Genomic DNA, 15,082 nt, shown 5'->3' with positions numbered 1-15,082 from the left:
ATCCAAGTACGTATATTTTTACTAAGTCCCCAGGTGGTCCTGGCGCACAGCATTGGGCAGCCGGGCCAAAGGCGCAGAGAGCAGAGGGTGCGGGTGGGCGTCTGCCCAAGGCCATGCTGAACCGGGAGCCCTCCCTCGTTCCGCGCCCCGCCCGCCACGCCCACACCACCCGTGCGGAAGGCCCAAGGCATCTGCCCCCAAATAAGTGGACGTATGGAGGCAGGAAATGCGCAGATCTGTCCTAAGGTCAGTTCCGTGGACTCTGTGTCCTGGTCCCCAGGTGGAGGTGAAGCAGAGAAGAATAAATTTTAACTTTTCCAGCAACGCACAGAGTGCCCAGGGATCGGGGGAGCACAGTGACGGGCCCCCACTTGTGCCAGGCTCCCTCCTCGGTCCCCGCGACCCCTGCAGCGTCATGACACAGGCCTGATGTGCTGAGGGCCAGCCGTGAACCTGGCGCCAGCTCTTAGTCCGCATCTGGGTTCACGCCCTCCCTCCACCCCCAGTTTGTATAAAGTATATGCGAAATAAAACCAAAGGGTTTTTTTGGTGTGTAACCAGCTTAAAATATGGTTGAACCAGTTTTCACACGAGCCTACCTATAGTTTTCCTTTCTCTAAGAATTGTCATATCCTTTAACCACAGGCCGAGTGATTTTAACTTTGACCTGAACAAGGAAAGTAGGAACCCAGGAGGCCTCACGCTACCCCTTCTAACTGACTGCTCCAATTCCCTAAAAGAATGAAGTGCACCGCCACCCCCCCCCACCAGCTCCACCACCGCCCTCTGAGCAGATGTGACTGGGGTGGAGGGGGGTGGCCGCGGGCAGGGCGGGGCAGCCCTTACACCAGGCCTGTGGAGGCCCCGCCTGCCTGCGGAGGGACAGCCCTGAACACCAGGAGCCCCCTGGGCCTGGGCAGATTCCTTTTGGCTTGACCTCAGCAGCAGACTTTCTTTCTACTTCTCCCCTCCCGCACCTCTGTGCGTCTTGTTCCTTAGATGATCAACTCCCGAAGGGGAGGCACTGTGCTGGGATCACGTGGTCTTCTGTGCAGCCACTCGTGAGAACACTGAACTACCCTAAGCACAGAGCCTCTCGGGGACAGCAGCTGCATCAATAAACTAACCCAGTGCCTGACATACGACAGGCACCCAGAGAACATATATATAACGTCATAAAAGAATCGCTCACTGGAAAAGAAAAGAGATGGAAGTTTGTACTTTCTATCAGGTGTACTGCAGTTTCACACTCCTAATAATACGCTCAGGAATCCAACAGGCAGGGTCGTAAGTCTCGCTCTCCCTAAAGGAAGGCTCTGCCAGGCCTTCGCTGCTCCATCCCCTGGGTTTGTAAAGCTCTCGCACCAGAAGACCGAGGCCAAGAAACCGCTCTGTTCTTTCATATTCCTCTCTGGAACGTGGGATCTGGGCTCCAAACTTCCTCCCCGATTCAGAGGGAAGCACACGTCACACAGGCCCCGCTGACGCCCAGGCCTCCACCCCAGCTACACCTGAGGCTCCGCAGCCCTCGTGCACCCGAGCAGGACTCTACGGGGCCCTCCCAGGGCAGGCCCTTCCCCTCCTCGGCTCTAGTTCCTCTCAGAAGCACCCAGAAAACAGTATCTATTGCACACTCCTGAGTTGTTTTACAGATGTGAAAATCCCCACCAAATGGAACATGGTAACTACTTGATGACGAGCAGCCCCCAGGCCTCCTGGAGCCTGAGGACTGACGATATTAGCCCGTGACCCCACCCTGCTACCCACCATCAGCCAGTGCTCCATCAGAGAACTGCGCACCCGCTGATCACACACCCTGCGACTCCCCTCCCTCACCTGGCCTTGAAAAGCACTTTGCTGAAACCCTTCGGGGAGTTCAGGAGATTGTGGTTGAGCCATCTGTCTCCTCGCAAGAAACCTTTCTCTGCTCCCAGCTCCGCTGTTTGTTCGGCCTCACTGTGCTCGGGCACAGGAACTCGGGGTCAGACACACGCACGCGCAGGAACACGCATCAACACTCGGCAGCTCACCGCAGCGCCGCTGGGCAGGCAACGGGAACACTTCGGTCCTCAGGAGTAGGTTATAAAAATTATTACCTTTCCTTGTTATTAGTTTTATGAACTTTTCCCAGTAATGAGCTCAATTATTCCCTCGTGCAGAAGAGGACTGAAAAGTCCATACTGTAAACGTCAGAGCAAAGAGCGTGCTAAATGTCAGCGCGCTCAGCACCCTCTAGACGAGGCTGCAGGTGCAGGGTCGGGGCACGAGCCCGGGGCCCAGGCTGGATCCAGCCTCAGCACTCCGCCCGGCAGGCTCCCTCGTCCCGCCTGGCGGGCACTCGGGGGAGGAGGGAAAAGCCGCTCTGCTCCCCTCAGGTTCTTCTCCCCGTCTTTCTGCTCTTACTTTAAACCCTCCAAAGCACAGTTCTGAGGCTACCTCCACTAAAGAAGCTGCGACCACACCGACCAAGTGAAGGTGACGGCGGCGGCCTCGCTCACCTCTGCCCGGGCAACGCGCAGAGCAGGCCCGATCGGCCTCACCTCGCCTTCCACACCAGCCACGTGTCTGTCTGTCTGCTCAGCCCATGCCCAGGGCACGTGGAGGTGTGGGACGCGGTCCTCCCGATCAGTAGCCTCCCACTCGCCCAGCACTGCAGGCACGTGGAGGTGTGGGACGCGGTCCTCCCCATCAGCGGCCTCCCACTCACCCAGCACTGCAGGTACGTGGAGGTGTGGGACGCGGTCCTCCCCATCAGCGGCCTCCCACTCGCCCAGCACTGCAGGCACGTGGAGGTGTGGGACGCGGTCCTCCCCATCAGCGGCCTCCCACTCACCCAGCACTGCAGGCACGTGGAGGTGTGGGACGTGGTCCTCCCGATCAGCGGCCTCCCACTCGCCCAGCACTGCAGGCACGTGGAGGTGTGGGACGTGGTCCTCCCCATCAGCGGCCTCCCACTCGCCCAGCACTGCAGGCACGTGGAGGTGTGGGACGCGGTCCTCCCCATCAGTGGCCTCCCACTCGCCCAGCACTGCAGGCACGTGGAGGTGTGGGACGTGGTCCTCCCCATCAGCGGCCTCCCACTCACCCAGCACTGCAGGTCCTGCACCAGGGCGCGACTGGCTGCCTGGGCCACGTGCCCAGACCCTGCCTGGACCAGAGCAGGGAAAGAGGCCACTGCAATCCCACCCAGGGACACACGACAGGAAGCAGGTGAGTTCCTAAAAGGGAATGGCGGCGCCAACTGCACAAGCAAGTGGGCACTGATCAAAAGCAGGGCCCCAACAAGGAGTCATGGACACCTGCAATGTGAAGGCAGCCACGGGCCCCGCGGGTCCTCAGAGCTCTGGCAGGGGGCACCGTTCCCCCAGACATCCGGGCGAATCCAGGCAGGATGTGTCTTCTTCCCTCTAAACATACCCTTCCTGCCAAGAAACCCACACCTGGACCGGAGGCAGGAGGGAGGGAGGCTGTGAATCCCTTTTGCTGTGGTGACCACATTCCAGGTGACAGTCCACCCCTGCAGGCTGCCGTGGCTACTGGGTAACTGTCCCAGGCACCAACGTTTTTGCTCCATCCACACCGATTAACCCTGCACGTCCCCAGCCAGGGTCCTTCCCACCAGGTTGTCGGGCTGCCTGCCTGTCCTCACCAGGGGTCTCCCTGTGTCACGATTCTCCACCAGACGGCCACAGGTCAGAGCACAGCACCCATTCCTACAGCTCCTGGGGCTCCGTCTCAGTTTCGGCGTTGCTGGGCAGGCCCCTGGTCCACGGCCTCCTGCGGTGCGTGCACGCAGCTCGCTCATCCTCACTACGTCCAGTGCCACCTCCCGCCCGCCCGGCTCAGCCCTGCTGCTCCCTCGGCCGACACCATGGCCTCTGCATCCCAGGCACGTTCTCTTTGCCTCCGGCTCACATTCACTGTAACGGTTTGGCCGTTTTCAGTTTCTGGTTCAGGTCTGTCTTCCCACTAGACTGGACATTTCCCAGGGGCAAGGATCCTACATGGCTGCTCCTTCCTGAGGGCCCAGTTCAACCTGCGTGTCTCACATGCTTGCTGCGTGATCCGCACACCTGGGCAGAGGCACCCCCTCCTGGGAGGGGCGTCCAAGCAGAGCCCTCACACCATCCAGCTTCCTTCTGTGGAGCTCGGGGAGCTCCTGGTGTCCTGGCCGTGGCCCGGGAGCACGTGGTGTCAGACGCTGCTACAGCTGTTCCCCACCCCATTCCCGACGTGACATCACGGTTTATAACAAGAAAGACGTATTTGGTCTTTGCCCACTGTTCCTGGCACGGAGCTCCCAAAACCCTTGGAGTTTCCTCTGCTGAGAGGGATGAAGGTGTCTTTCCTTATGCTGATGAACAGACTCTGGGAAACCACCCAAGGATGGGGCTGGATGCCAGTGGAGCCGCCGTGTGATCAGAGGCCTGGAACGTGGGTCCCAGCCCCTGACCTTCCGGGAGGGCAGGGGGGCTGGAGGCGGAATCAGTCACCAGTGGCCGTGATGTAGTCAATCACGCCCGCATAAGGAACCCTCCACAGAAACCCCGAAGGAGCGGGTTCAGAGAGCGCCCAGGCTGGGAAGGCGTGGAGGCTGGGTGGGGGGGGGGGGGGGTGCGGGGAGGGGCGTGAGAGCTCGGGGGCCTTCCCCCACCCTCCCCAGAGCGTCTCTTCCGTCTGGCTGCTCCTGAGCCACGCCTCTTATCAGAAGCCAAGATCTAGTAAGTCAAGTGTTCCTCTGAGTTCTCTGAGCTGCTCTAGCAAGTTAATCCAACCTGAGGAGGGGGCCGTGGGAACCTCTCATCTACAGCCGGTGGGTCAGAAGCACACGTGACAACCTGGCTTCAACTGGCATCTGAAGTTGGGGGAGAGGTCGGGGGGGGGCAGCCCGATGGGACCAAGCCCTTAACCTGGGGATCTGATGCCACCGCGGGTAGACAGTGTCACAACTGAGCTGAACTGTAGGACACGCGGCTGGTGTGGAGAATTCCTTGGACGTGTGGGAACACCCCACACTCCACCACTGAGAGAATTAATACTTCCTGACAGTCCTAGCTCTCTCCGGACGCCCACCCCCACCTCCCCGCAAACGTGATTAGAAAAGAGCCCCAGCTCCAGCCAACGGAGCGCTCCCGGTTCCCTGTGCCGAGGGCTGGCCCAGCCACAGGCCCTGGTGCCGTCCAGGCAGAGGGATGTCAGAGGATCTGTGCTGGGGCTTCCGGAACATCCTCCTCCTGCTGCTGAGTGTGACTGGGTCCGCAGGAGAGGGTACCCGGGCCGTGATGACGTGGTGGCCCCTGGGGCACTGTGACCTCTCTTGCTGTGACACGCAGCCTGCACCCACAGCAGAAAGACCTGATGGTACCTCCCATCGGTTAAATGTACCCAGAATGGCAACAGCCAACGCGGTGTGCTTCCGCGATCTGCCAGCACTGCTGGGCCCGGCCTCACCACCTCCTCTCGAGCCGCAGGCAAGCCCGAGTGTGACCACCAGGACAGTCCAAGATGCTCCCTGGGGCCGGAGGATGCGCCCCAGCCAGCGGGCAGACAGCTCGGCTCCGCACCCAGGGTGACTTCTCCTTCTGTTTCTGGCTTGTTGCAAGGCCCCAAGCCCACAGTACTCTCCCTCTGCACCCTCCTGGAACACATGTCCTCACAGCACTTACACCTATGAGGTTCCGGGACCCAGCACCCAATGATCCAGCTCTCACTGTGCAGACCTGAGGCCACAGGCCACAAAGCAAATCAATGACAGAGCCGGGGCTATAAGAACCGCCCCCCCGCTCCTGGTCCCTAGAAAGACACCCTTTCCACAGAGGAGAAGCTGGGACTTTGGACCCATCAGGTTCCAGGGCCAACCTCTGCTTCCCAGAGCCACTGAGCCAGGAGGCCAGCCAGGGACCCACACTCACCAGCTGGGCGGACCGATGCGTCTCCGGGTCCATGCCGCCCTCCCCCTGCCGCAGGGACGCGCTCCGGGGCTTGGCAGCCGCCTCTTTGTCCCTCGTCACCACCTGGAGCAGCTCGTCCTGGACCACGGCCTGCCCCCTGTCACACCTGGGCCAGGGAGAGACAGGAGACGCAGATGCAGACGCAGCTCGCTTCATCTGCCAGGGACCAGGGACGTGAAGGCTGGTGGAACGCTGTGGCGCCAGAGAGGGTCAGGCACCAGTGACAGTCCCCTGGGAGTGGTGTGTGCAGGGACAGTGTGACACTTTCTCAGCCAGAACAATACAGATTGGGAGCAGAGGGCCTGACAACCAGGTGAGGAATCAGACAGCCAAACGCCAAATGAGAGATCCTCGGGGCACGGGATCAACCCTCACTCGAGCTGCTCCTTTAGAGGGGCGGGGCGAGGGGGGAGCCCACCTCCCCCACCTGCGGGCAGGAAGGTTCAGAAGCAGCAGTCTTGCTTTTGAACATTCAACTCTCCATCCTGAACGTGTCCCTATCCTTGGACCTGTTTCCAGTCTTCCTAATAAAATCATCTTAGAGAAAGAAAAAATTTACTGGTCCTGAGATGTTCTCAGAAGTGTTATTTATTAGGGTGTAGAAAACGCACACAGTGAAGGGGCCGCGGCAGGTCGGCCTGGGGGCACGTGACAGACGTGAGGCCCTCCGCGCCACGCTGCCCACCATGCCATGCGCGGCTTTAAAACTGAGCACCCACATACGGCGCCTTCAGCAATAAAAACGCTTACGACGAGGTGCAACAAATGGAAGATAATTAGAAGACTGGTAAAAACAGCAAGATACAAAATTTTACATGACTTTGAAAAAATAACCCTAAACTAGAGGAAAGAAGACATTTGAAAGAAACAGTCCAAAATACTAACAAGGGATGATGAATCTATGGGCGGTTTTTTCCTTTCATATATATTATCCTAAGTCTTCCATTAGCATGTGTTACTTCAACATTTTTAAAATGTTTAAAAGCATTTTTTTAAAAAGGTTCTGGTCATTTATTTTTGGGAGGTCTCTTGGGATTAAGGACTGGAAATTCTCAGAAGGTGGGGTCTTGACCCCTGACCACGGAACAGCCATGGCTGGGCTGACCTGCAGAGGGAGCCGTCCAGCCGTGGTTGACCGGGGGTCCCTAAGCTAACTCTGAGTCCCTGTTACAGAGGCCACGGCCTGGAGGCTGCAGACGAGGTCCCTCAGTACCAGCCGACAGCTCACTGAGTCAGCGCTGTGACAACTCCACGCCCCGCGTGGGCCCCGCGGACCACACCCCAGGGAGAGGGGCGCTCAGCTCTGCCTTCCCCGAGGCCTGGAGTCTCAGGGTACACTCTGGGGACCTCTGGGCCCGGCCACTGGCCTACCAGCCCCCGGGCAGGGAAGCTCTTGGGCTGTGGCCTGTGCTGGGAGAGGCCACCCACACCCTGGAGCCTGTCCATGGAGGCAGCTCCTGCAAACACAGCGGCACGCACCAGGCTAGCAGCGCGGCCACTCGGCCATTTAGTCCTGGCCCTCCCACACCCGGGAGTGTCTTCATCTGAACACTGGGACTAGTGCCACCTAAATCACAGGCTTGGCATCCCACCTAAATAAGATGGCGTTTGTGACGCAAACACTCCGGCCTTTAGGAGAAGGTACCCGGTGAGGAGGGCGCGTTGGGCCGGGGCGCAGGGCCGGGGTGAGTGGGCCCTCGGCTTACCTCCTGAGGAGATCCACCTCCGCCCCCGAGGGCCGCCGGCCACCGCCACTCTCCGGCCTGGGCGATTTAGACTCTGCAAAGGGGGAGAAGAGGAGGTCAGTCCATCAGCAGCAACCCATGGACGGACAGAGGCACAGTGTCACCCAGGAGAGGGCCCAGGATGTCACCCCATGGACAGATGTGCCCCAGGCAGACACAGAACACAGCCTTACTCTGTGGTTAGGAGAGGGGTGGCCCGAAGGCCCCTCTGCCCGTCTCCTGCATAGGACGGCTTGGTCGCTGGGTCAGTGTGGACACCTGAGTGCGGTGGTCCAAATCCCCCTTCCTCCCTCTGCGGCCACTGGGAATCCAGGTCCCTTCCCCAGAGGCCAGACCGGCTGAGGGAAGCTCTGCTCTGTCCGAGCTGAGAGCACAGCCCCGGGGTGTCGGCTGGCTTGGCAGGGCGGGGGCCATGGGGGGAGACTCCTCGTGCCTGGTTTCTCTCAGACCCCTTTCTGTAGGGTTTCGATCCTGAATGTGGCCAACGCCCCACTTAAGGACATCTATGTCACCTTTCACCTGCTTCACCTCTAGTGTCACTGGGCCCTTTAAGCTGTCGCAGTAGGTCTACCTTCCCATGGCCGAGAACGTGGGGATCTCCGAGCAAACCCAATTCACTCTCCTCTCCCACCGCGCGGTGACACTGAGGTTCTGCTCCTCCCCACTGCCCCAGGCTTCGGCGTCCCCGCTCCGCTGAGGACTTGGTCACATGCCCTCCACCCCATCGCAGGCCTCCACGCTCAGCCACTCGGGCCACACGAGACCCGGCCGGGGAACCAGGCTTTGGGAGGCAGACGGGATGGGGTGCTTCTCCCAAGACCTTTTCAGCTGCTGACCTCGGAGGCTGGGGGGCTCAGCCCCTCCGGAAGGGCCCTCGCCGCGCGCAGCGCCCCGGGACTTCCCCAGGCCCACGCCTCTCCCGGAAGGCCGGGCAGGCGCGCTGGGCCGGGGAGGGCAGCCCTCGGGGCCGCACCAGGTCCTCGGCCGGGAACATGCAGGAGGCACCGCTGCCTGGTGTGGATGTGACGTGAACGCTCCCTGGGCTTAGGGCCTGACTTACAACAACTCTAGTGACGTAAGGTCTATCACGTTTATTTCTGCTTTCTATACAGTTTTCCTTTTTCACGACTACAAAAGTAACGCGTGCACCCACCGCAGAGCCTGTGGCCGGACCCCCGCGCCCACGCTCCGCGGCAGCCTGCAGGTTCAAGCGTGTCAGCCCTCCGTGGAGCTGGCTCTCGTCACCTCTCTGACCGTTTGTACACATTCTCCGTGCAGCCGTCAGAGGGCTTCAAGGACTCTTTACATGTGAACACTGCTCCCCCCTGTCGGCTCTACTCCCTAGTTTGTCACTCTTCGTTCATTCATTTCTTCTAAACTGTCTCCAATCGTTCAGTCGCAGCCCCACTCCTCCTCTTCATTTAAGGTCCCTTCGCCTGACACGGGGTTGAGAGGCTGCCTGCCGCTCTCGCTGTATGACTGCACCTCTCCCAGTTCAACTTGTGACTTCCTCCGACACGCATTTGGCGTACGGTTTGGCACAAGGGTTTAATTTTAACTTCTTTTTCTATTTTGTTCTGTCACTAAAGTAAAAGCAGACACTGGATTTTAAAAGTAAAAGTGTTTTAAAATTCATCCACTTCAGGGCATTCCGCCCATGCTGACAAATCCAGCCCTGAGAACCTCCAAACTCACTCACCCTCAAACAGCAAAATACTTTGTTAAACCAAAACCGAACGACAGATGAACCACTCTTCTTGCTTTCTAAACTGCTCAAACGTAGCAAGACTGAAACAAATGCTTCTTTTCTCTTCCAAGGCTGAACCTGACGTGGCCTGACATATTGCAGCCATTTTCGCCCTCTGCCTCTCCCCTTCCTACAGCTCACTCACGCACGTGAGGCCTCTTCAACCCTCTCTCCAGCCGGCCGGAGAGACGGTGAGGATGACCCCCCAGAAAGGACGAGGGCGTCTTCTGTGGGCTTCTGCTGCGTGTCGCACTGTCGCGTGACACTGTAAGCCACAGGCTTGCGCACGCGGCTCCTGACGGGAGCTGGGCTGCCCTGGGGGAGGGTCCCTGTCTCCCTGCCTACGTGTGCCAGTGCGCACCTCGTGACCGCATCCCTGGCCGGCACTCAGGACATGCCGGGTGGACAAGCAAGGTGCGGCCTCCTATGCACTTGCACCCGAACGGGGCCGATGGGCAGAGAAGACAGCTCCAACGTGAGGCCGCAGTCACTCACTGTGGGTCGGGACGGTATCCATGCCCCCACACGGCCAGGCCCCTCCAGCCCGTCAGCGTACAGCTCACACCTCAGGTTACAGCAGGGGGACCCAGATTCTCATCAACGAGCTCTTCTCATTAATCAGCTGTCACGAGGACTTTTCCTGTTTGTAGTGTCTTAATATTTCCGCACCATACGTTCTCCACTCAAACGCTAGTGTTCCTTGGTGTTGGTTAACAGGAGTCACTTGGAGAAAAGCACAGGTTTCTTCACCTGTGACGGACACGACAGTGGGGAACAAAAGCGCTTCCAGTCCGGCTCAGGCAGCAGCTCCACAGCGAGCTGGGGAAGGAGCCGGGGGCACGGGGTGGCGACCCTCCTGGAAGCCCCACGAGCACCGTCCCAGGAGCTGGGCCAGGACCCCGGAGCGTGAGGGCAGGTCAGAGCTCTGGGACTGGCGCCAAGGTCACCCACTAACTGCTTACGTGCAGAGAAGCTGGAACAGTGGGGAACTTCCAGCCCTGGTCATGGTCACAGAGGCTCTGACTACACGGCGCTGCAGTCCTTGAACAGGACAGCACCTGGTTCTGGGGCCACTCTCTCGTGGGAAGCGCTCACGTCATGCACCGCCCGCGGGCTCAGCCGGCAGCTCATCTCCAGGAGGAGCGCCCACTCCGTCCCCACGCAGAACTGCCACCCGGCCTACCTTTCTCCCGGCCTTCAGAGGAGACAAGGGCGGCAGCTGCAGGGGTCAGCGGCCCCACTCTGGAAGGCTGGCCAGGATCTTTCATGCGGTTGACCACGTTTTCAGACAGCTGTGGGAAGGATTGAGGGGAACAGTTAAATGACAGAACCCTCTAGAAGTGAAGACTCCCCTCTACCCATGCCCCAGATTTCTGAGCAGACTAATTCTGCAAGACCAACTCCAATAACGTAAGGAATTCCACACAGAAACCTCTCGTGCTGGCCTGGCACCCGCCAGGTCAACGCCACGCCCAGCCTGGACTCCACGGGCCACAGCGTGTCCCCCACTGGCTTCCCGGCTGCACCTTCTGCTCCCACACACTCAGGGGACCCCGAGTTCCCCTTCTTCTCTCCTGCCCTGAATCCGTTCTGCTGAGAACCACTACAGCCCCACCCTGTACAGAGGGTGGACGCCTCCAGCTGTGCAAACCTCACCCTTCCCTGTGGGCGTCCCAGGGTCCCTCTACGGTGGGCTCTTCCAGACAGCACCCGAGTTAAGGACCATTTCTCCCAATCCTTTCCCTGTTACAACAGGCGCACCTCTTAGGAAGCGTCTCACATTCTATGGGCCTCGTCTAATGGCCTGTAAACACCCTGAGGGCCGGGGCCGCCTCTCCTTCCCGTCTGAGTCCCACCAGGGCCACCGTCACAGCAGAAAATCCAGCACGGCCTGGCTCATTTCACCCTGGCTCCCCCAGTGACGACCGGATGATCAAATCTTTCCCCCATTGTAGAGGAGTGAAATGGGTACGAGGGTGTCATAAAACACTTGACTGAAATGAAACAGCCAGCGAGGGATGAATCCAGAATAAAAGCCCCTAAGAGTTGACATCAATAAGTATTTATTAAGTGCCCAGTATGTGCAAGGCATCGCAAAGCACAGCGAGGGGAGACGTTAAGATGACTTGAGGACCGAGTCCACCATCCGCAGCTCCACTTCAGGGATCCAGGCGAGGAAAGTGCTCCCACGTGTGCACAGCAGCGCTGGACTCGCACAGGAAAAGGAGACAACATGATAGCAACGACAGGCAGTGGTGAGAGAAATGATGGTGCGCCTCCTACGAAACACCGCGGAATTGTCGAGAAAGGACAGGTAAGACGTGTGCCTGCCAAGGAAGGATGCCACCGCTGACCCGGAAGTCAGAGGACACTTTGTATCTCGACTTTGTAAAACAGATACACAATTATAAAGACGCAGACCTGCGATATATACACGTTGACCTTGGCACACACACATTCCCCATGTACGCATCCACTCGGGGCACACACCAGACGTCCCGGGGCGTGTCCTGCACACGGGACAAGAGCGGCTGGGCCAGGACGTTCACTTTCGGCACTTCTGTGTTTCAGTTTTTTACCATGAACGTTTCTTTCAGCAAGTAAAGATTATAATAATAATAACTGAGTCCCTCTAGTATTTAAGACAGATACAAATCAAATAGGTAATTAATGATTATAGAACAAGAGAAGACCAAGCACACACAGCAGTGGAAGAGAATTGAGAACCCACAAATAAACCTATACATCTGTGCTCAACTGACTGACAAGGGTGCCAGGACCATTTAATGGGGAAAGAATAGTCTCGTCAGCAAAGGGTGCTGGGAGAGCTGGACATCCACGTGCAAAAGGATGAAGTTAGACCCCTACTTCACACCATATACAAAATCTGACTCAAAAGGGATCAGAGGCCTAAATGCAGGAGTTAAAACAATGAAACTCTTGGAAGAAAACACAGGCGTAAATCTTCTTGACCTTGGCTTTGGCAGTGAATTTGTAGATATGCCACCAACAGCATGAGCAATCAGAGAAAACATATACTGAACTTCATCAAAATTAGAGTTTCGTTTTTCAAAAGACACAATCAAGTAAGCTGAAAAGACAACCCACAGAATCTGCAAATCATATATGTGACAAGGGACATGTATCTAGAATATATAAAGAACTCCCACAACTCAATAATACAAAGAAAAACAACCGAATTTAAAAATGGGCAAAGAATCAGAACAGTCACTTCTCCAAAGAAGATACACAAATGGCCCATAAGCAAATGAAAAGATGCTCTCATTCTCATGAGAGAAATGCAAATTCAAACCACAATGAGATACCACTTCACACCCACTAGAATGTCTATAACCAAGAAGTCAGACAGTGACAAGTGCTGGCAAGGACATGGAGAAGCTGGAACCCTGATACACTGCTGGTGGCAAATAAATGGTGCAGCCACAGTGGAGAACAGTCTGCGAGTTCCTCCAAAGTTCAACACAGAGTCACCATTAGGCCCAGCAATCCCACTCCCGGGTACCCACTCAAGACAAATGCAAATACACATTCACAGTGAGTTGCACGTGCACATTCACGTCAGCATTATCTGTGATGGCCAAAGGTGGAAACAACCCAAGTATCCATCAACTGATGGGTAGGTGAATAAAAATAATGGAATATTAGCCATAGAAAGGGATGAACTACTAACACAGGCCACACCATCGTGCTCAGTGAAGGAAGCCAGACACAAAAGGCCGCATACATGTGTGAAACGCCCAGAACAGGCAAATCTCTAGAGACAGACACTAGATTGGCTGCCTGGGGTTTGGGGGAGGGGGGAAACGGGGACTAACGGCAAAGGGTGAGAGGTGGATTTCTCCACCTATCAATATTACAGGGGATCTCTATTTCAAAACTATGTGTCTTTAAAATCTGTGAAGCATGTTAGTGGTTAAGCGCTGGGAGAGAATAAAACACAGTCCGGCAGGGCCGGGTGCACACGGGGTGGCAGGAAGACCCCTCAGAAGAGATGGCACTAACAGGAGACCACCGCCCTGGAGGGGGGAGGCCCCGCCACAATCCCATCTTGAGATCCAAGAAAAAAGGATCTAGTTCCGAGCAGAGGGGAGGACGAGTGCACAGCCTCTGAGAGGGGCCGAGTCTGGCCTGTCCGAGGGCCTGACAAAGGCGTGTGTGAGAGGGAGGCTGCACCAGATGACCAGGCCGGAGAGGCACACCGAGATCCCAAGCCCAAACGTGACCCAAGGGCGAGGGAAGGCGCTGGCCCGAGTCAGCAGCCAGCTAGCCCTCCACGGCCACCACTGCGGCCACTCACGCGCCGCCTTCCGAGCACCCTCTGAGCGCACCCTGCTGCTCTCGCGCTTCCTGGCCCACGGCTCCCCCGCGCAGGCTGAGCACCGGCATGTTCCAGACCAGCTGGGTCTGTCAGCGGCCCCTGGGGCCCAGACACTGACCCCGGGGAGGCGCTGCCCTCCTGTGGCTCTAAGAAGATTCCTCTGCTTTGCCTGCGGCTGTTGCTGTGGAGATTTTGCTGGCTAGTCCTCCAGTTTTCTGTGAGCTGAAATTAGATCCACAGATTTAAATCCGAGTATCTGGACGAGAAGAGTCCTGGAGGCCCCCCTAGAAAGGTGGCAACCACCGACGCCCACGGGGCCAGGCAGGTGACAAAAACAAACGAGGCGGGCCTGGCAGCAAAGCGGGAGTGCCAGGACAACGTGGCGAGGACAGGAGACAGCACAGCCCCGGAGAGGGTGGCTACTTCATAGCTCCAGCCAAGGGGCGCCCCCTGGAAACGTGGACCAGACTTTCAATTCTTCCCCCAAAAAACTGAAAATTGAATTGATGTAATGCCTCCAAGTTTTAAGTGTTGTCGATTAATACCACAAAGTTTCTGGGCTGATGGTTTCATCCAAGAAATATGGAGCCAGTAGCTTAAACCTCTGCCCAGCGAGGATCTTGCTGACTTGAGCCCGGTTCCGGGTCACATGCTGGGGCCACAGACCAGGAGACGAGGTCCTGCTCACGGGGCAGAGCTCCCCCCACCCAGGACGGTGACCAGCGACAGCACAGAGGGAACCCCTGAACTGGTCGCAAGGCCAAGGAGGAATTTAGCCAAGGAAGGGAGAGAGAGCCCTGCAGACAGAGGCGCACAGCTCGAAACAGCACGGCAGCACGTGCTGCCCGTGGGGACGGGTGGCGACAGGAGAAGGTGGCACCAGCACACAGAGGGCCTCGGGAGCCAGGCCCAGGAATCTGCATTGAACCTGGAGACAGCGGGAAGCGCGTATGGGTGGGAAGTAAGCGGGTCGCACCTCAGCTTTAACCCTGAACGATCACTGACACCACCAGCTGGGGGGGCCGTCTCTGAGAGCGAGGCCGCTGGGCCTGGAAGGGAGGGACCTCCACTGGGACTGTCTGGATTTTATCTCCACTGCCTGAGAGCTGCTCAAAAGTAAAATGTACCTTTTAAAAACACATTACCCTGCTAGTGCCAGGAAGCACAGATTTGTGGCAGGCAAGCATGTTGGGAGAAAGAACAACTTGTCAGATGGGCAAGGGGAAGGTGGGGCGGGCCTGAATGAGATCAAGAGTTCCTGAGGGTAAAAAGGAGAGGATGAAACAGAAGCAGCTGGAAG

General features: G+C 57.7%; 1 protein-coding gene across 1 annotated transcript in view; it reads right to left on the bottom strand.

Moving 5' to 3' along the window:
• Positions 1-15,082, bottom strand: part of CHCHD6 (coiled-coil-helix-coiled-coil-helix domain containing 6) — a 126,429-nt gene that overhangs the window by 105,319 nt on the left and 6,028 nt on the right. Inside the window, exons 2-4 of the mRNA XM_082847766.1 lie at positions 10,627-10,735; positions 7,658-7,730; positions 5,913-6,057 (exon numbers count right to left, since the gene is read on the bottom strand). Of these exons, the coding sequence (XP_082703892.1) occupies positions 5,913-6,057; positions 7,658-7,730; positions 10,627-10,735 (327 nt within the window). The remainder of the gene's footprint in view (positions 1-5,912; positions 6,058-7,657; positions 7,731-10,626; positions 10,736-15,082) is intronic.

The sequence above is a fragment of the Leucopleurus acutus genome (assembly GCF_964270905.1).
Source record: "Leucopleurus acutus genome assembly, chromosome: 10".
Lineage (NCBI taxonomy): Eukaryota > Metazoa > Chordata > Mammalia > Artiodactyla > Delphinidae > Leucopleurus > Leucopleurus acutus.
This window is presented reverse-complemented; position numbering and strand designations above follow the sequence as displayed.